At 39.1% G+C, this 24,291-nt stretch overlaps 1 protein-coding gene across 1 annotated transcript in view; it reads left to right on the top strand.

Annotated features, from left to right (window-relative positions):
* htr2aa (5-hydroxytryptamine (serotonin) receptor 2A, genome duplicate a) overlaps positions 1-23,753 on the top strand; it is an 87,418-nt gene extending 63,665 nt beyond the window's left edge. Inside the window, exon 3 of the mRNA XM_031746637.2 lies at positions 20,792-23,753. Coding sequence (XP_031602497.1) covers positions 20,792-21,654 — 863 coding nt within the window. The 3' untranslated portion in view covers positions 21,655-23,753. The remainder of the gene's footprint in view (positions 1-20,791) is intronic.
* Positions 23,754-24,291: the final 538 nt, after the last annotated feature.

Here is a 24,291-nt window from a genome sequence, read left to right as displayed (position 1 = left end):
AAACCTAAATCACTCTCAGAAGCCTTGGTCTACATATTTTACATTTATTATTTAAGTTCAGGATTCTTTTCATTTTATTGTTTATTCTGCTGAAATAAAAAAAAAAAAAGCAACTCTGTAAAAATGTAGCCATGTACATGTAAAATGTTGCCTCTCCTAATTCTAAGGTGTTATGTGCCAGAGCATCATGGAAATGACCTTATATTTAGCAGGTCTTAAAACTACTTACATAAAAATGAACAGCAAAGCAAGAATGTATTTTTTTATTTAACAAAAATGAAGTCAAAATGCAGAAGCAATGTTTGAAAAACGAATTCCATCCTTACTACTTCCACAGGAAATAAGAGGGTAAGTAGCAGCCATCAAATTACTGGATTAACTAATTATCAGCAAATGTGAGCACCTCTATAAAAATATGGTTTTCGCTGTTAAAAACATGTCAAAGAGGAAAGACATCACTAATCTTAGAAAAGCAACTGTTGCTGCCCATCAGTCTAGGAAGTCTACAAAATATGTGATTTCTTTATCATGTGACTATACTATATATTAACAACACTGTCTTCACCAGATTTACATAAAAAATTAAATATTCACACAAATATTTGCTAATTTTTCAATAATTTACTGTTGAACTCATTATGTAAACTAGCCTTAGAGGACATTTTGGTGATTGATTTGACACAAAGGTTAAGGCAGTACATCAGTGCTGTATTTTATTTAACGTATGCTCTTTGTAAATATCAGACCTCTAGTAAAGACCAGGATTTTTTTTGCTATGATTTACTTAGATAAAACAGCACAAATTCAAGTTCTCTGAGTTCATAAACAGCTAAACTGAAGTTACTTAAGAGAGAATATAGTGAATGCACAATAATGTGAAGAGGAATAAAAAGAGTACAAACCTATTCATCAAAAATGTTGCAGCCAGCTCCTCATAAGATGCAATTTTCCACAAGAAGTTTATAGCTTCATATAATTTTTTATAAAGGACAGGGAACAATCAAGTCTTGATAATTGGTTTCTGCTAGTCTGGCTGGCCTCCAGCTGTTCAGTTCAATGGACATAGATGAGCAGGAAATGTAATGATGGGACAGTAGTCAAAGACCTGCAGCCATAGTGGTGGGATGGGAGTGCATATTAGCTTTAATTATTTAATCAGAAAAACAAGAAACATAAAGATGAAATCAAAGATCTCAGCTTACCTTTTACTTGCTGTAAGTGCCTCCTCATTTGGCTCTTTTGGTTTCCTGCCTGACTTTCCAAACGTGTGGTGTTGTGTGTTTGGGGTCTGTGATCTATGAAATACCTAAATACTGATGTGTTGGCATAGTGTCAGACCAATAGCAGCACAAAAAAACAACAACTCAGATTCACCTACATAATGTAGTCAATTTGCATGTGAAAAAAAGAAAGAAATTACATACAAGAGTCAACATAGCCACAAAATAACATCTACAACATAAAATGACTGCAGACAGAACCCAATTACCGTAAAAAGAGGCAAACTTACTATAAAATGATGCACAACAATCAAAGGAGAAAAAACTGACTAAACGAGAAACAAAATTAGTACAACGATAAAGCTGCAGAGAGATAACAACAACCAGAAACACAATACTCACAAGACCCCAAATCAAGATTAACAAAAACAAATTTAACCCAAATTGTGTCCAGTCACTTACGTGAAAAACCGAGTTATTTAATGTGATTGTTCATTAACTCTATAAACATACTGCAATTGATGCCCTTTAAAAATGTCTAATTTTACAGGGAATAAATTCTAAAGTATTAAATATAAAAGATAACTTTAAAAATGATTAAAAAGAGTTTAACGTGATGGATGGCGCTTGGTCTGGTGCAGGCAATGGTTCAGTATGTGGGGACTATGTGGAGACAATTGGCAGCTAAGACTTGCCCATCTACCTGCAGCTGACATCTGTTGTCAGATGGAGGCTTCTCTTGCTTGTGCTGTTGTAGATCCATCAGCTGCCTGCAGAGAAGCTTACAGGTGGGTGGATCGATCCAGATATTGCTAGTATCGATACCAGCGCTAGTATTCGGATTTATGCTGTCATACCTCAAACATTAGCTATGACAAATGTCTGAACTTTTCTGTGTTGACTGTCACCTCTCTTTTAATAATAGCCCACAGCAAATTTAACCAACAGAAATGAACCCAAAGTGCTTTAGAGACAGGCACATTCATGTTCCCAGTTTCAAAAATATATGAGAAAGCTGAAAGGTGTGTTTTGTTCTGTTGGCTAATTATTTTCGCACTGCTGTCCCCTACATAAGCTGTCTTTACAGGTTAAAACTATCAGTATTTGTGTCAGCAATACTGGCTCTTTATTTACTTGGTATCGGAATAATACCAACATTTGGAGTATTATATAGCACTAGAGAAGAACAAAGTTATAGCACAGAAAGAGCTATAATAAAATGAGTGTTGAAGATAGTTACTGCAGTCACTGTCTGTGTTTTTTCTTTTATCTTTGGTTGCTTTTTTTGGGCTTCTCCAATTCCCAGAGAACTTCGATGTCTCTCACTTCCCTGTTCCAGCCAATGATTTAACCAACGGGCATTAGACCGCTGTTTGTGCTCATCCACATTGGGCAACAGTCAGTTTGGATTTTGGAGGACTTCTTCAGAGCAGATTGGCATTGGTTTTAAACCCCTGTCTATAAGCCCTCTACACGTAAATACATACACAAACCGACACAACCATGGTGGCAAAATCTATGCGTAAGGCCCATCCTCAAAGGCAACTGCTTCTGGTATGCAGCCTCAACCATGATATATCCACAAGTGCACACAAGGACAACAAGAAAGTCCAATGACAGTGGACTTTTGGGTCTTGAAAAACCATCAGTTTTAGCTGCAAAAAGAGCAACGGAGAGCTGAAACTGCCAACCAGCTGACTCCTTGGGCGCTTGCTGCCAAACGCAAGCCGTGTGGTAAATCATTGGAGATGTGGAGACAAACACAGTTGGTAACCCTAACCCTAACCTTATATACAGGAGAAAGGCAAAACAAAATGTCTTTGGAAAAAAACATGTCTATTGGGAAGATTTTTTTTCCTTTTATTTCCTACTGATTGCAAATACTTTGGGGTGATCAGAACAAGAAGAACCAGAAGATCCCAAAGAGTTAGTGACGTTTCCACAGAGTTACTTACAGAAACCTTTTGCATCTTATTGAACTTGTTTACTAAATAAACTCAATTATAATAAATTCATTATGTTGCCTTCAGCCAAATTAATCTGTGAGTGAGTTTGGACCTTTAGGGAGGGTTAGAATTGCAACACCGAGACAAACCAGTGAAAAAAGTTTTCCCTGAAAAAAGTTCTGATTATTAATGAAATAATGATTAAGTCTAAAAATCAAGATTAAAAATCAGCATGATGCTTAGCTAAAAAGAAGATAATGTCCGACCTTTGTTACCCTCTTGTGCTTTTATGTTAGTTATGAAAATGGAAATTACTCATTGTGTTCTTTAAATAGGGGGATGATTTAGACAAAGTTAATATTTCATCAACTGGAGAAACTGTCAGGTTAGCTCTGACCAATTTCTGACCTTGTAGCTGTGACAGATGCAGCAAAAATCACTGATCTGATCTTTGTTCAACAAAATACTGCTGTCAGTAAACACAACATTCACAAATAAATCTGACATACCTGAAAATCTTCAGCTCTATATAAACACATCAGTCCAATCTTCAACACACACTTAAACAAAAAAGGTAAGAGGAAAGATCTCGATGAGCTTTAATGAAGCATCTCAGCCTCAAATAAGCACAATACAAGCATCAGCGTGAAAGACATTAGACTTTCTAATGGTAGAGGTAAAGCGCACTGGAGGAAACCGCACTACGAATGCATTAATGTTTTTGGTTATTATCCCGCTTTTTATACAAAAAGCATGATGTAAAGAATAACAAAAAGACCATTTTTATCTTCTTCTAATTTATTTCAGTGATCTCAGGGTCTAGTCTGCTGCATCTATACCACAGTCTGTATATAAAGAAAAAACTTCATCACAACAAGAACTTGAAATCAAAATATTGTAGATACAGATGTGTTATTAAGGTCCCGCCTAATTTACAGTGTAAAAAGTGTTGTTTTTAGCACATGCTGTAACTCTGTGGAATTCCAGCTCCAGGTGTCAGGAAGAGTCAGTGAAAAAACTGCATTCTGTGTAATATGTTTTAATCATTGCTTTAATGCCAACAGCATTATCCAGCCTCTCTAATAACATGTTGGGACCAGAGGGGACAAATGCAGCACTGACATCTAGCAGGACAAGCATGAAGAAGAATCTACTATCTCACGACTTTCCCCAGTGCTGTTTCTGTGAATCTTTCAAATAAAAACATAGTTACATAGTTTGAAGGATTATGAACACTAGTTTGGCCACAGGTCTGCAATTTGTTAAATCACCTGGATCAGTAGAGGGGTTTCTAATCAACTTCAATCACAAGCTTAGAAAGACTGGTGCATAGCCATTTAATAAAGGTCAGATCTAATGTAGGTGTGTTAATTAGTGCTTCAGTATCCTTGAACACTTTAACTTGGATGGTGTCTAAAAGACATTTGATGTTCTAGATAAAGGCATTTCCTGTAGTTAACTCCTTAATAGTTAACTCCTTAACTCCTAACAGCCTTAATATGAATGAATCGGGTCTTACAAATGATTTCAAAGATGCTGCTCTGGATGGTAAAACATGCAACTTAGAGAGTCCACAAATTTGGACTCTGGACCTTCAGGGGAAAAAAGGTGAAGATATACAAAGTAAATGGTCACTTAAACACTAACTCAACAGCCACAAGCCGATGATTCTGTGATGATCTAAACCTAAACACCAAAAAAAAATCAGTGGCGAGACCTTAAAAGAAAAGTGCAAGCAAACCAAAGCATCCTAAAAGCATCCTATGGGATTCTATGATGAAAGACGTCAGTTTTCTGATGCTGCAGTGTGGATGAACTGAAGGGTGCTGATGCTTACAGGCCCAGGCGATAAAAGCACTCCTGCTAGCTAAAGGATAAAACAAAACTGTAACTGTGATCATAAAAGCTACTGTTGGGTGCGATTTAAAATCTGACAAACTTCCTTTTTCTAACTTTTTCTTGAGGTTTCCTTTTGCTGTCTTTTATTTAAATACATTTAATTTGATATTTGTACATTTTCAAATAAGTCTTAGGTGTCCAGATATTTGTTTCCAAGCCAGTGAAGAGATCTAAAGGGAATCTGTGCATCTTTATGCTCATCTATAAAAGAACCTTCCTTGCAGTTTGATTCATTGTTGGTCAAGTAGTTGCAATCAAATTCAATAAGTGATTTATTTTGGTGTAAGGAACTAGCCACAGTTGTCTGTATAATAGCAGATCTAAAGGTCTTAAAGGGCTCACAACATTTACAGATAAAGAAAAAATGAGAAAGGAGTTCAAAGGAGGGAACGTCCTTCGTTTGATGGCTGAGGAGGCAATAAGAGCTGTAAGGAGGGAAAAGGTGGATTACAACAATTTAATATTGTTACAGTGTGTTGTTTAGAAATACACAATTCAGCACTGAAATTATAATAAATTGACAAAGTCTGTTGCTAGGACCATCATAATGAGTCAAATTAAACAGTTCAAAGAAATGATTGTGAAAGAATGAATTCAATAGCAGTCTTCACATTTGATGAAGGAGGTGGGGTGGAGAAAAGAATTAAAGAAGAATTAAAAAAGCAAAAACAACCATAAAAAACATTTATTTATTGGAAAAACTGAAACAAGAGACAACTTCCCTCCAAATGCTTTGTCCATTAAACCAAATAACATTTTGTCAAGTCATTATATTGTCTCCAAACTTTATTGACCAAAAGCAAAGACACTGATTTATGTAGAGCTGTCAGCCTCCCCTAATGCCGCCGAACTCCCGAATGACCCTGAGTTCCGTGTTTGCTTCCTGTTGGCTCCACTTCATTAACTCTGTCCTTCTGCACCGTGGCTGCTAATGACTGACTCATGCCACAGTAGCTGACTAATAATTTAGCCTTCCATCCTAGCCCAGATCCACGGCACGATAGCTAGGATTCACTCATCATTTACTGTATACTCCAAATAAACTGACGCAGGTAAGTAATTGCCATGAGATCCAGTTTCAGGCGGAGATAAGTTTGACTGCTATAATTGTGCTGTTATACATTTAATGGTAGTGATGTGCAATACCACTGATGCCCTTTCCAATCTGATACCACACATGACTCTGCTTACAATCAGCCATTACTGTCAACTGATTCAGTGAGCAGATGTGTGTGTTTTATTGCAATAAAAATAAAATAAATGTTCATATCTCCACTCCTCAGAAATTGTAGCTGCACCACCAGTTTTGTGAATGTGAATTAAAATCAGCTGACTGAAGCTCAGTAGCTCGGTTTGAAAAGTAAAAGCTAAGTAGATGTTGACCGGTCAGTTAGTGGATGGCTCACTCTTCTTCCTGTGTCGCATCTCCCCAGTAGTTATTTTGTGTATATTGTTCATCTTTCTTAAGCCTACACATTGTCAGTGTAATTTAGTAGCGCAATGTAACTCAGTAATAACAAATGCCAAAAAATGCAAAAACACAAAACCAACCAAAGAAGAAGAAAAAAAAGCTAATTGCTAAAAAGAAATAGTGTTATTTAAAAAAAAAAAAAACATAAAACAAAGAAGCAGTGTACAAATGTGGCTCAGGAGGTACACCTGATTGTCCACTAATGAAGACTTTGTCCACATATTCACATTCTTTGTTGTGTGAGTGTGTGTGCGACATCACTGTATGAACATGCAAGCAGAAAAATACCATAAAGAGACAATTTAAGTAAAACATTACAGCAGAAAAAACCTAAATAAAGGACTAAATCTACTTAAAATGGACAGATATAATTACAAAACAGATCAAGTGTGAACACAAGATGCAAAAAAGACCACAGACACACAAACAACTAAAAATAAATGTAACCAAAAAACTGAGATGTAAAATCAACAGAAACACATAGAGAATGACTTTAAAATCACCCTGAAAAATCAGAAAGGGGTTCAAAGAAAGAGCCACTAATAACGAGAAAGAGGTTAAACTGAAAGCTAAAAGGATAATACACACATATGTGCAAAATGACCAGAGAGATATAATCAAAATGAAAGAATGAGTGACAAATCAGCCACAAAGAAATTCCCAACACATCTCAGTGTCTCGTGTCTATGAGGGGAGAGTGGGGGGGCTTTTTCACATCTGTGTCCAGGGGCTTTTTTCTGATTTTGATCATTTCACCCGTCCTGCTCAGTTTCAGTTCCACACTGTTTCCCCAAAGCATCTCTTGTGCTTCGTTTCTGACAGGAGACATGTTTTCTGTCCTCCAGACTTGAGGGGCTACATGACTCACAGACATTAAAGTTTGTTTTGGTGATGCAGCCTCAGACTGGTTAATGTTCGGCTGAGAACTTTTCTTCATTACTCTCGGTTATTTCACGCATGCAGGAACATTTCTGCCCGTGATTAGTTTTAGCTGGAGAACAAACTTGTCTTTCCAAACATCCTCATTTAAACTATCACATCACATCTCTTCAGGCCACTGGTTATTTTCATTAGTTGTATTTCCTGGCTAAAGCAGTTCTCCTCTTACTGGGCTTCAGCCTTGTGACCTCTTATTATCCACCAGTGGGCATGATGGTGGTTAGCACTGTTGCATGGGCTAAATTTACTGGTCACCCGGGGTCTTTCTGTGTGGAGTTTTCTCCTGTTCCCGCGTTGATGCCCCCCGGGTGCACTGGCTAAAGCCTTAATTATAGTTTACTCGTTTGTCCACATGCTAGGGTCTGCTTCGGTCCAACTAACATAAAGTTCATCATCAGACCATGAACGGAAGAGTCCACGCCAATGTTTGAGTGCCTCCCTGTTTTTTGTGACTGCACAGACTCAAAACAAGACTGCAGGCGATCGTGGCTCAAGAGTTGGGAGTTCGCCTTGTAATCGGAAGGTTGCCGGTTCGAGCCCTGGCTTGGACAGTCTCGGTCGTTGTGTCCTTGGGCAAGACACTTCACCCTACTGGTGGTGGTCAGAGGACCCGGTAGCGCCAGTGTCCGGCAGCCTCGCCTCTGTCAGTGCGCCTCAGGGTGGCTGTGGCTACAACGTAGCTTGCCATCACCAGTGTGTGAATGGGTGGATGACTGGATGTGTAAAGCGCTATATAAATACAGGCCATTTACAATATACCATGCGCTCCTGGCAGCAGACTTCAAAGTATAACAGGAATAACTACTCATTATGTTGCTAGCACCAGAGTACAATCAAATATAATATATTCAAAGCTTAACTCAACAGTCCAACAGTCCAAAAGCAAGCCTGAAAGGTTAAATAGTCACTCTAAACACAGCATAGGTGTGGATGGGAGAGTTTGTGGCTCTGCGTCTCTCTGTTTGCCCTGTGGTTGGAGTGCTCTCTCCTTCACTCTATGGTGGCAAAGCAATTGAGAGTATTAATGGACACCCATCAGGTTACCTACAACACTCTAAGAGGAATTATGCCAAAGCTGCATTTTCAGCACATAGTAATCAAGAATCATTACAGGAGCTAGAACACGTTCCGGTTCAAAAGAATTCCCTTACATTTCTTCGGTATTCTAGTATAAATTCACTTTGGGTAAACCATTAAGATGGAAAGTCCATAGAAGGTGGATGTTAACAGGTTAAGGTCTCTAAATAGTTAATATAATCTGCTCCTGGGACTCTGGGAAGCATTAATCCCCTGCAGCAGAGGGAACTCTTGCTCTTTCTTGGGGCCATCCTCATGTGAGAGTTTCATCACAGTGTTTGATGGTCTTTGCACTTTAAACTTTCAAAGTTGTTAAAAACTTTCCAGATGTGTTGGTGTTATTTCTTTTTTTCTTATTTTGGTCTTCATTATTCTTCCACACTGTAAACTGTAAAGCAAAGGGGAAAAAAATAAGCCTTTGGCTGACTGGAAGGTTCGATATCAGTCTAAAAGCTGAAGGTATTTTTTTAAATTGCTGAGTGGTGAAGTGCTGGTAAAGTGCACTGCTGCATATAATGGATAAAACCAGCAGTATGTTCTTTAATAGCGCTCAGTTTTGATGTTCTTGGTTCCTTTTAAGAGACCGACCCAAGTCTCCCTGACATTTTCGTTTTATTTTCTTCCTTCCTTACTCTCGTCTTTCTTTCAAAACATTACTACATTGCATTGACATAACACTGACTCTTTCTTCAACATGATTTTTCTAATTAACATTTTAAACTGCACTGACACTGAGTTAAGAACTCAACTCCCTGATATTCAACGAACTTTTCAGTTTAACTAAAATGAAGCTGCTGTTGATGAATCAGTCAGTATGTGAAAATGTCGAGATGCAGGGAAACAATCAACATGTGACTAAAGATTATGGCTACGCTAATAATATATAGTTTGTTTAGAATGACGCCTGCTACAGTGGAAAAATGTTGCCACAAAATGCTGGAAATGCCATTGCTATACAGAAAAACAGGAACAGGAACGCCCTTTGCATTAAGTTTGTTCTAAAAGCCAAGGACACGTGACTAGCAGGCAGTATGCAAGACAAAATGTGAAATGCACTAAAAATATTTCTATAAATTGTTTAAACAAATCGGTTTAATTACACAAGTGCAGCCAGCAATCCAACATATGTAACAGTGTGAGGAAAGAGATCACAGCATTTAAGTATTATTTGATAAATAGAAATTGTTCCCTGCAATATTTTTGAAAGCCTCCTGTAAGTGCTTAGAACTTTTATGTGTAGTACACTATGCATGCAAAAACCTCAGGGCTAAAACCTACCAACACTGTGACGCAACTAAGCGGAGGCTCCAAAGAGTCAACATCAGGATGAGTTGAATAATGTGATGTCAGCTGGGCAGGCAGCCAGTGCTGCCTTCAGGCACATTGGAGCACCCCGAACACGCCTCAGTGGCACACCACCCCGCCTCCTAGGGATTGAGTTTGTCTGGGAAAGGAGGAGAGCGGAGCCCCGTGGCTTCCTTGTCGGAGTGTCGTGGTTGTTGTTAACTCACACCTGCTCAGGCTCCTGCGGTGAGCTCAGGTTATAGTCTGCTCCGATTGGACCTAGCATCAGGACTTACACATTCCTGCACAGAGGAGGATAGGAGGGTGTAGATGCTCACACTGACATGCATGAATGCATGCTGATGATGTGCTAGTGTGTGAGATAGTGAGAACATCTCTAGAGTTACATAACCAGTCTGAAATGTTCGTGTATTTCATTACAGATGCGTTACAAACCACACACACACACACACACACACACACACAGGCCTCAAAAGCACCCAGAAAAGGATTTTAGAATGCGGCAAATGATAAACTAAAAATTGTAAACATCCTTCAAGTGTTCTCTGAAAACATTGTAGATAAATTTTGCCATTGTTATAAAAATGAGGACCTGAATTTTTACAGTTTTTAGATTTTTTAGATAGGTTATTTTGACGTTGACCCCTGCATGTGCTGAGGTCGCTGTGCTGACTTAATCCTGAGAGCAGACATTGAATTAGGCATGAACAGTTTTTTTGAAGAGTAAATGTTAAAACTGAATGACCACATAATCTTTCCTGCTTGATGTAAAAGACCTTAATAATAAATGCATCAGTATTATGTACAGAGGACAGAGGAGGAGAGAGGTACAACACTGAGCATCTACAGCCATCTGTAAAACACCTCGAGGCTCTGTCATGATTTTGGACTGACTTTCAGCCAGTGGTGTTGGACATCTTGTTAAAATTGATAGAATTACAAGTGCAGAGAAGTACTGCCAGATCCACCATGCAATACTGTCTGCAAAGTGTCTGATTGGAGTTGGCTTCATTTTTCACCATGACAATAATCCCAAACGCGCTGCCAATCCAATAAAAGCATCACCTGGTTAGAAAAACACACAGTGGGACACTCAGTCATGGCCTAAATCAGAGGTGGTTTAAAACATTTGTACAGCACTGCATATATTTTGCTTGGGAAATTCCTTATATAAGGTAAAATTATTCAAGCTCTATTTTATGAGTGCATAGTTATCTATTTATACCAGAGAGTATCTTGAAGTGGAATCAGAACCTTTTAGAAAGAAGTGCCTACTGTTCTAATTTATGTTTGTCTAACTTACAGCATTTTCTGTCTGTGAATGGCTACCCAAGCAATATGGGCTATGTGGGTCAGCTGCTAAGCTTGCCAGGGAGAAGGGGAAGCTTCCCTTTATGTGTCACTTACATGGTTCACGTGCATCATAATATATTTACTCAGTCTGATTTCCTGTACTTTGTCAAAACACTGTATTTAACCAAGCCTGAAAGATTATTAGATTTTGAAATGAAAATACTTTCAGAATCTCAGCATCAGGGTTTGAACTCAAAATGCACCTGAAAACTGGATAGAAAGAGTATTGATATGATGTATAAGCAGGTTACCTTATGCAGATGAGCTACTGCATAACAATCAGCACATCGTTTGTGCAATAACAAACAATTTAGGTGTCACAATCTGTAACATGGCTATAATAATGAAAGTGGAGATTATATCAAAGAGGAGAAATGTTTAGAAGAAAGTGTTAGGTGACAAAAAAAGAAATGAGAAATGAGACAGGGATGTTGGAAACGGGCCAGATGTATCTCCTTGTAACAGCAGTTGATGTGTGAGACATTCGTAAAAGTGAGACTCCATCTGCTTGTGTGGGACAAACATCTTTAAAGACTCATGAATTTCTAGCATTGCCTGTTAAGCATGAACACCACAAATATTGATTCACTGGAGTGGAAACATATTTTGACACAAACCACATTTATTACAGACCATTTCCTGAGAGGCTTGTTTTCACTTTTCCGCTCAGTGAAGTCCGAGAGAAGACATCTGCGTCACTCAGCACTGAAGTCCTCTTTTGTTTTTGCTGCTTTACTTCCTGCTGAGGCGCTTACCTGATATTATGTGAATAAATGATCACGAGGCAGAAAGCTTCAGAGTAAGCGGAAGGGACTGCATTTCAAGTAAACACAACGTACAGTTAAATGCATAACATTTACATCACTTATAAACAGTTGCTAGTGTCCAAGTGCTTAGCAACTTGGCAGAAACTATTTGCATATAGATGGTTAAGATCAGGCAGAGCATCAGAATAGGGGAACAGAGGGGATTTAGGTGACTCTGATTGTGGAATTCAGAGTTACTTAAGAATGTCATAAATTATTTCAGAAACTGTTGAGCTACTGAAATTTTCCCGCACATTCATCCATAGGGTTTACACAGACTGGCCTAATAAAGAAAGTATCCAGTGAGAGGCAGTTGTCTTGGCACAAATGCCCTATTGTTACCAGACCTCAGAGGAGAATTTGGGCTGACAGGAAGGCAAAAGTAATTCAAATAACCACTTGTTGTATGCAGAAGAGCATCTCTCAATGCACAACAGCAGAAGACCACACCAGGTCCTTCTCTTTTTATCTAAGAACAAAAAACTGAGCCTACATTTTGCATAATTTTACCAAAATAGGACATATGCATCTTGTTTGTTTACGCAGTGACCTTTACTCATGTTAAATTTCATCAAATTTCAAAACCTGTTGCAAAAGAACTGGGACAAAGCAATCCCTGAACTGTGGAGAAGCTGAAAACCTTTCATCTGTTAAAAAGAAAACAATAGAATTTTCAAATTTTTGACTGGACGTTTTGTTTTTGTAACATTCAGGAAAACATTACCCAAGAACTTAGACTTACACTAAGCTCAAATAACTGACGTTTATCTCATTCTCAGTTTGAAAGGGAAAAGCCTCAGTATGCTTCCATCATACCCTTCAACTTTTCCTTTAAGTGCAGTTTACTGCTGTCTTCGTCATATTGCAGCTCGCTGTACCAATAGTAAAATTAATTTCATTAAAAAGAGATTATGATCCAGGGCGCTGCAGAAAGATCCAAAATAAACATTCACGTCTGGAGACATGAATGGCACAGTACCGTGCATGAAGATAGAAAACAGGCCCATTCAAAGGTCAGAATTAAAATGGATTTAACAGAAGAATAACATGACTTGGATGCTGCCAGCTCTTTGCTGTTGGCTTTAATTAGTCAATTTTTCACAAAGACCAGAGTCTTTGTCACCACAACATGTTTGCCAATTTTGTAGCCACTTGTCATCCTGGTGTGTTCCAGTACTGAATGTCAACATATTTACAGCAGGAAATAAGACTCTAATCCATCTAGAGCTGCTGCTGTGATATGAACAAACCCTCATCTAACTAACACAGTCTGCTGGCTACAACACAGAGCTGAAGGCTGGTAGGAAGAAAAAAAACCTCATGTGGTTGTGGTTGTATTATTTTTCAGTCTCAAGATAATATATATTCGTATAGGTTTACAATCTATTTCCTCTGCTCCTCTTTTCTATGATTGAGAACCTGATCTTCTTCTTTGGCCCGGAAACAGCATTTATTGAACTGGTTGGTTCTGGGTTAACTTCAAGATCACAACTTTCCTGAAATTTCTCAAACTGAAGAAAGTTTCTTAAGAAGTCCTTATGGACTCTGCAAAATAAGAAACGAAAAAAATGTCACGTGCTTTTGATTTGAATGTGTGTGTGAGTGTACGTTCATGAGATGCCTACAGTAGAACTACACATCAAAGTGCTTTTGACTCTATTGTGGACAGTGTGATCAAAATGTATTTTAACTGTGTATTTCAGACCAAAATTAAGGCCAAGTATAAAGATGGGTGAGGTCTGGCCCATGAGTACTCTTGTAATAATGTGGTAATGACTACTGATACTACTCATGGGCTTGACTATCACCAGTGATTCTAGATGAATCACTGATTTCATATTCATCACTATATCCTCAGTGGCTCGGATAGGGCTGAGCGCTGGATTTTCTCCATTTGAATCATCTCATAGCAGCAATTTAGCCAAAAACAGACACAAACAGCTCAAATGGATGACACATCTGCAAACCTCTATGGCAAACAAAATCAAGAGTCACAGATCAAACAAACCAGCAGTAAAAAGGTTGGCCAAACCTCTATGTGTGTCATGTCTTATATACTGTAGATGAGGAAAACAGAAAAGAAAAGAAAGGCACTGAGGCCTAGGCAGAGCAAAAATGTTCTTTATTGAAAGCTTCTGTGTGTGCATGCAAAAGCCTTGACCAGTTTTGTGTTTATCTTTATACAAAAAGTACTGCTAAAAAATTAAAGGAGCATTTTTATCAGAGTATAGCATAGAGTCAATTAAACATCTGGTCAGTTAAGTAGCAGAGGGGGTTGTCATTCATTGGTTGCATTGGTAGTCCTCCAGTATCTGCAGTTACCAGGTTTGTCATGTCTCTCAGCACAGTCTCACGAGCATTGAGGAGCAAGCCACTGCTGTGAATGTCTCACTATCAGAAAAAGATTTCATGAGGGTGGCACTGCCCTGCACCTTGTAACTCAGTTGGTATTCACCACAGAGTACCAGAATTGGAAGGTCTTAAACCTTTATTTTAGTACAGATAAGAGCAGATTCATCCTAAGACAATGTGACAGACATAAAAGAGTACAGAGAAGCTGTGGAGAACGTTATGCTGTCTGTAACATGGTTGAGCATGGTTTGGTGGTGGGTCAGTCCATGGAGGGACACACAGACCTCTACAGGCTATGCAACGGCACCCTGACTGCCAGTAGTTATCGGGATGAAATCCACTGTCAAGCCTACACTGGTGCAGTGGGTCCTGGGTTCCTCCTTGTCCATGACAATGCCCATCCTCATGTGGAGACAGTATGTAGGCAGTTCCTAGAGGATGAAAGAACTGATATCAGTGACGGCCAACGCTGCCAGGTTACACCTCAGACTGTCCATGTGCTCAGTGATGCCTTTGTCCAGATCTGGGAGTAGATCCTCCAGGTAAATGTCCTTCATCCCATTAGGAGCATGCCTCAGCATTGCCAGGCATGCATACGAGTGTTAGTCATACAAACAACTGAGTACCATTTTGAGTTGCTGCAATGACATTTCAGCTGAATGGACTAGCCTGTTGCATCATTTTTTCACTTTCATTTTCGGAGTGTGTTTGAATTCAGCTGTCTGTAGGTTGATCATTTTCATTTCCATCAAAGGATGTGCCATTCTTTCATTCCTAACACATTAACCAGCCCACATCAGTATAAATATTCAGCATGATAGTGTTTTGCCATTGGGATCTGATATGTTTTCAAAGTGTTCCTTTAATTATTTTTTTTTTGAGGAGTGCACAAATGGCTATCACCTTGAAGCACAATGTTATTCACTCTAATTGACTTTTCACTTTTTCCAACTCTTTATACCCAGTGGCACAAAGAAAATGAAAGAGGGCACCTTAAACATACATTTCAAATGTTAGACAGGTAAAACAAAGACAAATAACTGAAAAACCACAATTTTACACTTCTCAATCACTGTATTACCATCACCCCCCATCATTCGGTAACAATAGTGTCAAACCATGGTAGGTAATAAGTGCTAAACAGGTGCATAAACCAACAGAAGTAGTTTAAATGTTAGGTTAGGTTCATGAATTAATGAAATTGTTTCCAAACTGTGAGCCTCCCATTTGCAGCCACAGTGGAATTACATGATTACATTTACCTGATTACATTTCTTCCAATCTTTAACTGTTTTGCTGTGTTTTAGCTGACCAGCCTCAAATTACTGTTCTATGCTCAGACAAGAGAAACCCAATATCTTCCTTAGTAGTCCATTTGCCTCGAGGCTGAATCTGTGCTACAGTAGCCTTTCTTTCAGCTCCAGACAGAAAACAAATCTAAACAAAAGTTTTTCCATCTGTAGAACTGCAGCTGTATGGACTCTTTTGTAAACACACAAAAACAGTAGAAAATCCACCGAGTTCACTGAGATCACATTCTCTACATTCTTATGTTTGATATGAACATAAACTGCAGCTCCTGACCTGCATCTGCAGGATTGTATGCACTGCACTTATTTCATTTTTCAACGCAAAAATTTCCCCATCGTAGGATCAATAAAGTCTTATCTTATCTTATGATTCCCTATTTAGATGAAGAAGCAGGTGTTTCAAAAAAAGCTGCATGTTGACTGGAGTTAGAGTTTTGCTTACCCAAGCATTGAGTGAAGATAAATATGCTATCATAATTCAAAATATATTATCCTACAATACAAGTTTGTGGAACATCTGGTATCAAATAATAGAGATAAAATGAATACAAGTTATTAAATGGTTATAAATCTGCTACATTTCTTCAGCTCTTTCAGTTCTGATTGTAGTATTCCTGTAGTTTTATCAGTGGTCCTTTTGACGTCTCATCAACAATAGATACAGCCACTCAAAGTTGCCGGGTTTAACCAGAGGTCAGGCAGCAGTCAGCCAACAGGAAGTCCCTCCTTCTTTCCTTGGGGCGTATCTGCTTTCCACTATAAACACGCCCCTTTCACTCAATTGCAGAGTGTAACCAAGAGATGCCGCTTTCTTCAAAAAACCTTTGACTTGGATTGTTAGCTACAGATGGTTTTCTCTGTATTATTGTTAGGTCTTTGCCTAATAACATAAAGCATTGAGGCCACTGTTTTGATTTGATGCTTTGATGCACCCATTAAAATATTTAAAAAAAAAAAACCCTTAAAATTAAGTTTTGAAAATTTAAATCAAATGGATAAAACTTTACAGTCAGTTTGACCATTCAAACATTTACTCTGCAAATCACCATCCGTTCCAATCTACTCTAATAAATAGATACAATTTAAAAGTAAATTAAATACAGAAAAATAATATTCTTGCACACAAGCGTCCTCATAGATCCCAAACCAGATGTGGAGTTTATTTCTGAGACTGGTCAGAACTGCATCAGGCATCCATCATTGTCCTGTCAGGGATGAGCCATTTTAAGCGGCTGCATCTGTTAATTCATATAATGATATTCATATTATGTAAGCAGTTATTAATGGGAATAATTCAAGCAATGAAAAAACACTATTATTTTGTGCTATTTTGTCCTTTCTGTATTTGCAGCCTGTTCACTGTGTTCCTAAATGCCTCTTCTTCGTTGGTAAATTGATGATGTTGTTAACCTAATTTTCCTTTTTTGTGTATTTGCACCAAACAGATATTATACAATATAACAACAGGTAAGAAAGTGCCCCAAGCAAGATTCCTGTAAGCTTCTTTGTGTCTTTCTATTTCTACAGAGCTCAGTTTCCTAATCCCCAGTGACAAATTTCTTTTAAAATCTTTTTATCAGCTATGTTGGCCCATATAAATCCTAATGCACATCTAAGCAAAGTTATTTCTTGGCAGGAAAAATAGTCCCCTGTTCCTTAATCTAACAGCTCATTCCACCTCCACACCTCGCAGTTAAAGCAGGTACAGAGAACTAAAAGAAATCACTGCTTTTATCAGATGAATGCAGTACAATAAAAAGCACTTATAGTCATCTTTTTTTTGCTTTCAGAGTTCTAAGCACAAACCAGCTGTTTGAAGCATTTTCCAATCAGATTTCAGGCTGCACTGATTCTCCTAAATTTCTTGATTTATACTTCCAGAATGAAGCATTCTCCATCATCTCTCTCTTCTTCTTCATCTCCTTTGTGTCTCCCTCCCCTCTGTTTTCTCCCACTTGATCGTCTTTCATCTTCTTTTCCACCTCTGATAACTTATTTCCTGTCCGATTTGTTTCATGTGCTCAGTGTTGAGTTTGCCATCAGGGACAAGTGAAGGAGGCCAAAAAACAGACAAAAAAAACAACTAGCTTTTGATTTCTGTGATTCTGTGTGATGGATGCTTGAGGGACTTATCTGAAGAACAAAATTAATCCAGGGACTTGTATCACCGTCACCTCGACAAATAATGTTTGATCGGCTGGATATGAAGCAGACAGCAATTTAAAGTTACTAATGATTTTTCCTTTCTCTTTGAATCCAGCTCTGTTTTCCTGTGTTTCTTTTTCTCTGACACCTTCAGTCCGTCAGCTGCCTAACCGCTCCACAGTAATGATGAAAAATACGTCTGTGCCTAATCACCTGCTTTTTAAAAAACATACAAAGCCACATATCCACAGCAGACAGCCTCTACTCACCTACAAAATGTAATTTTGTAATGAGGAGCCTGATAGCACATCGACATTTAGCCTGAATGTTATCACCATGGAGTTTAATAACAGCACAGCAGATGCCATATCATGCTTGTCTGTGAGCCTCAGGGTCTAAAAGCACTCTTCAGCTCTCAATCAAACATTGTGAGCGTGTCTGAGTTTGCATTTGTCACGGAGGGACAGGCCTGCCACATAAGAGTCTTGGGCCCAAAGTGTCAGGGTGGCTCTGGGTAAAATCCATCTTTAATGTTTCTCATTAGAAAGTTAATCAAGCAATAAGACATGCAAGAAATGACAAAAAGTTAAAGACTCTGACAAACTCAACCTAAACTACATAAAAATTATATAAAGATGTTAAATGGCAAAGAGATCAAATCCAACCACAATAAGACTGAAGACATCCAAAACTCCTATATGAGAACAGTATCATATTTTATATAGATATTCTTTATTCTTTTTAAACCTACTTTAAGAAGTTTGTAGCAAAGTCAAAGTGAGATAATGGAAGCAAGACAGATGTTTACTTTCATTAACCAAACTTTTATGGGAGCAGGTAATGGATAATGGGTATTGATTTGTGAATACCTGGACATGAATAACTTTATTTGATTATATAATACTAAACCACAGCATATTTCCAAATAACTGGTCAGCTTTTGTTTTTTAGTGAGTTTGCAAGAATTTCAACTTTACATTGTAACAAGTTCAAAAGTTCAAAACAAACATTCAAAAGCATTATATTAAAATCCAGGCAGAAGAGACAAAAAGGCTGCAAAGTGGCAAAAAGTGCCGTTGTATTATTATCATAATCATACACAGGTTATCACAACCTCTAAAGTTGCCTATTAGACTGCACACTAAAGATCTTCAAAGCTGTTGACATTTCTCCCAATCAAAAAAAAACAACTATAGTATCTGAAGCAGCTGTAAAACCAGATTATCTTTTTTTTTTCATTTTCAGATTTTGCACAAATAAAGCATAAACACTCATGAAATATGTACAGCTCTTTGGACTCTCACAAAAGCTTCTACAGTCCTTTTGTGTTTTCCAGAGGACCAACAGAGCCAGCAACAGCTCAAAGTTACTACAACTGCTTTAGTACAATTCCCAGATGATGTATCTTATTGATTTTGTTGATGTCATTGTTGTGTTTTGTGATGCAGAGCACCTTCTGAAACTGTACTACAGCATTTGCAGCTTTAATTACAATACCATCGATCCTTTTAAAGTTGAAGGATGACAGTCCGCCCACCCACGCTCCCTGAAGCAGGCAGCTGTATGTCCCTCTATGTTCCAGAAACACTGTTGTCATGGTGTTTCTGTTTCAGGTTTCAAAATTATACATGCATAACTGTTGTCAATAAACTGATTAAGTGGCTGATCATTTCTGCACCATCTTTCTCTTGAGAATAAAGCAAGACGAAGGCCGACTGGGAGGGGAGTAAACATCTCTTTTATGAGGCCTGCAAAGCTTCACAGTGAAGCACTGAAACCAGTTTTCTGTCAAACCAGCCAAACTTAATGAGAATTATCCATATTTGACCCTCCTGCTCCTAATGTGCAGCAACAATTTCGGTCTGCCTTCGCTGCGCCCGTCCATCTCCAACCATCTCGCCCTCCTCCTCTCCCCGCTCTATCTCTGTCTCTTTCTGTCACTTTCCTTCTATTTGTTATGAGCCGGTAATGAGAACATGGCGTGAGGGAGATTGCTCAGTTTATCTCCTTCTACCCAGTTCCTGCTAGTATCATCCAAAACCTTTTTTTAGACATTTTCTTATTACATTTATCATAACGTGTGACTGCCAAAGCCCCTGCAGACAATTAAAAAGAACAAATAACCCAAAACAATAAAGGAAGTTCACCATCATGAATAACGTTTTAAAGCGGGTGCTTTTCCTGCCGATGTATATCGGGTAATAAAATGGGCAAGTATACAAGGTGAACTGCTACTGTCAGCCACAGAGAGAGAAGGAAACACTGTCAAACCTCAGATTCAGCCCACGGGAGTAAGGTGGAGGCAAACCTGCACTTTCCTCCCACACTGTGACAGACAGAAAAATTGAAAAAATAGTTTTAGCTTCAAACTTAATGGAAAATTTGACACCTTTAGTTGGGAACAGATACGGTCCAATTGTTGTGCTTGTGTGGTGAAATAGAGCAGACTGGTGAGCTCCACTCAAAATAAATATTTGTGCTCAAAGATCTGACTTAAAGTCATTTGATTACATTTAAATGTAATCCATGTAATTTTGTTACATAATTACAACGTGAAATGTTAAAGTTAATGGAATCTGGTCAAATAAGTGCGTTTGAGTGGTATACATTGTCTATACCAGGTATATTTTACTTAACAAATAAGTATTTGACTACATAAACCTTTGATTTAATAAATGTGGGCTGTGGGATGTGAACTTTTTTCAGCTTCTGCATGCCAAAAAATGTTGTTGTTTACACAGATAAAGCCTGAAAATCAGTATGCTCCTATAATAGTTTTGATTTATGACTACACAACTTAAACTCATGTGAAAATCCTTCCACTGCTGCACAAAGCCAGGTTTCCTCTCACCGGCCGACCCTAATCTCCTCTGTTACAGACACAAACACTAATATCTACATGAATCACAGAGGTTGTTATCTGTTTAATGTTCTCCTCATCTCTCTGCTGTTGTCTTTCTCTCTGTAGGGATCTCAATGCCGGTTCCTGTGTTCGGTCTCAGAGACCACTCCAAGGTCTTCAAAGATGGCAGCTGTCAGCTGACAGATAACAATTTCGTGCTGGTCGGCTCCTTCGTGGCCTTCTTCATCCCCCTCACCATCATGGTCGTCACCTATTTCCTGACCATCAACGCCCTGCAGAACGAAGCCACCCTCTGCTTGGACCAGCTGGTCCCACGGCCCAAATGGAGCACTACCTTCACCTTGAGCTTCTTTCCACAAACGTCTTTGTCCTCCGAGAAACTCCTCAGGCGATCGATCAGCCGTGACACCACAGGCAGAGGGAGCACCGGCGGGCTGGGTGGCGCCCGTGGGAGCATATCTGGCTCTCTCTTTGGGCGCCGCACCATGCAGTCGATCAGCAACGAGCAGAAGGCTTCAAAGGTCCTTGGGGTGGTGTTTTTTCTCTTTGTGGTTATGTGGTGCCCGTTTTTCATCACCAACGTGCTGGTGGTGGTGTGTGAACCTGACGTTTGCGACCCGGGAGTCATGGGAGGTCTGCTGAATGTTTTCGTCTGGGTAGGCTACTTGTCCTCTGCAGTCAACCCACTGGTCTACACGTTGTTCAATAAGACGTACCGCGCCGCGTTCCTGCGATACGTTCGCTGCCAGTACCAGCCAGAGAAGAAACCTCTTCAGCTGATACTGGTGAACACCATCCCCCCACTGGCTTACAGCTCCACCCAGCTACCTTTGGGAGACATCGGGAAGTTAGGCAATGGAGTGGCGCACTGTAGCAGCGGAGCGAAGGAGTTCTCTTCTCCTGGGCAGGAGACGGAAAAATCCAGGCAGGACAAAAGCCACGGAGACAAAGACGAGAGCTGTGTGTGAGACTCCAATACAAAATCCTGGTTAAAGGGCAATCCAGTGCAAGCAATTTCAGTTTCCCCCTCTGTGGTTACAGTGTACTCTGTAGGAAAGGGTCTGAGATTTTAAGTGCCAAAGACAATGTGCCTCAAAGTCAGAAGTTCAGAAATACAGAGGTCACTGAAAAAGCAGAAGAAGCCTTTAAATGCTCAACATTTCCACAACAGTTTCCTCAGATTCACACAGCTTCATCAACAGAGTCTGGATCAGGTGAACGAGGTCTGTGATTGCTCCTCAAAAATGTTGTAAACGAGCACGTGCATCATGGATCATCATCCCCATTTTCAGTCTCGCTGCTCTTTCAGAATCTTTTGTACACTGCCACAAAAGACAAAATTACTCTTGAAAACCATATCAATTTATTTTTTTTCACCAAACAATCTTTGAACGCTATCTTCCAGTCTGAGAGCCAAATCAGAGAGATGAAAAGACGGTACCGTCCGTGTGAATGATGTGAAACACAGTTGGGCACATCCCAACATAACAGTTCTATTTTGTTACAACACTTTGGACAACAAGGGTGAAAAAGTCAGACATTGTTAACATAACTACATTTTCCACGGATGCTCAGCTGCTCTGACCTCAGCTGCCCCTTCTTTTTGCCAGCTCCTTGGCATCGGTCATGTGGTGTCTACCTTCCATCATACCTTTGGGTGGATCAGTGGGGATTAGACTGGATTTCCTGCCACCTTATCAGATGATAGTGGTGGGAGGAGGGAGATCCAGGATGAGCCTAATACACCAGAACTCCAGACACTTGCAGAGGTCAGATGAAGCTGCCAAAAAGGGATGAAAAAAAACTTCTGCTGCTTCTGTATTTTATGTTGAAAACAACAACAGGAAGAATATGCCTGAGGCAGACATTCACTAATTAGAGAGAATCCATAAATGAATCTATATTTGTATTTTGTGCACATTTGTGAATAAATGTATATGACTGTTGAGGTTAAATAGATTTTATTTGCAAATGAGAGGATGATTACTGAAGCTGACATGGTGCAGTATGAGTACAGCAGAGTAGAAGACATTTGATTGGCAGGAAAAAGTGTATTTAAGTGCAGTTGTATCCACTGTAAAGGTCATAGTTTATATTATGTTCAAGCCAAACTATCCGTGCACACTGGCATTTTCATGATGACATTTCCAAAAAATAATGCTCATATACTGTCCAGTGTTTTATTTGGGGTTTTTTTTGCTAATATGAGGAGAGGGATGTGAATGGAGGAAAGTAGCTGAATCAGTGCATGAAGGTGAGCTTGTACCATGGATTTATTGCCAGGAAATATTCGGAGCGGCATTTCAGACTTGAATTTGGTGGTCTCAGTGCCTGAGACTTGCATGGGCTTGGTCTAAAATTGTGAAAATCACTGTCTGCACTATGAATGCACACACCAACCTTGTCTCACCCCTAGCTCATCACATAGTGATGTTTGGTCAGGAGCACGTGGATTCAGATTTTGACACCCTGGATATCCCTTTAATGTTGCTTTTACAAAGTGCCGTCTGGTAAGGTTTACCCGGAGTCCATCATGTATGGATCAGGCAATGATGAGCCTGAAGGCAAAAGTAATCCTGTGGTCTTTAGTCCATTTAAATCCAACTAAAAAATGGACATAAGAGGATACACCCATTATTAGAATTAGAGCAGAAGAAGTTTCTGACCAAGCATCACTATGTAAGGAGTAAGGAATCAATTTAAGGTGCCCTGTGGAGTTGTGTTTAAAACAAACACCAGTTATGTTCAGCAGTTCTTACCAAACCCACTCTGTTTATGAGGTTGTTTCAAAGAGGTCAGAATGACACAGTGTTAGCAGAACCCCAATTTTCAGTTAGGTCCCAGTTAGGTTTCAGCAGGTCCCAATGAGCCTCAGCAGCAGTCACTGTGAGAGCTAAAACATTTCACCTACTGGTTACAAACCTAGAATATGTGAACTCCCACTGATAGCACAGCCATCAGTGTCATATTACATGGTTATGTATTACTTTACCATGAATCTTTGCAGGGTACCTTTAAGTGAGTCACTGTCTTTTAATACTGCACCCAACATCCCACCAAAAGTTAACCAAGTTCAATTCAATTCACCCAACATCCCACAACAAAAAAGTCACGCTTTATATTAACCAAGATAGTATAAATAAGGACATATGAATGTGGGGGAAAGTAAACAAATGGTGTTGCATATGTTATGCAGTTGAAACACACACCTACTCAATAATTTAAATTAGATTAGATGAAACAGATGGCATCGTCATGGCAAAGATTCAATGAATAATGAGAGCAAAAAGAATGCACCTTTTTTTAACACGCTGCTGTTTCAGTGGTTTTATACACTGAGAGGATGTTGAAAAAACAGCTGTTTAACAAAAATTAAGTCCTTGGAGTTGAGAAGTCATGATCCAAGTAATGAATCAGTTGCAGTTTAACATGTCAGGTGTTTTGTGGACACCTATCTATGCCTCATATGAAAAGCATTATTTTAACCCCTTTGTGGAGCAGATCTTCTGCATCAGACAGCTTCTCTGGTTCTGCTCTGCATTGTGACTAAACAGCCAGTGATTTTTAAAGTGTTAGAAAACCATCAATACCTTCTCATAGGAAAA

Source organism: Oreochromis aureus, linkage group 16, assembly GCF_013358895.1.
Source record: "Oreochromis aureus strain Israel breed Guangdong linkage group 16, ZZ_aureus, whole genome shotgun sequence".
Lineage (NCBI taxonomy): Eukaryota > Metazoa > Chordata > Actinopteri > Cichliformes > Cichlidae > Oreochromis > Oreochromis aureus.
Note: the sequence above shows the minus strand (reverse complement) of the source record. Positions and strands in the feature narration are given on the sequence as shown.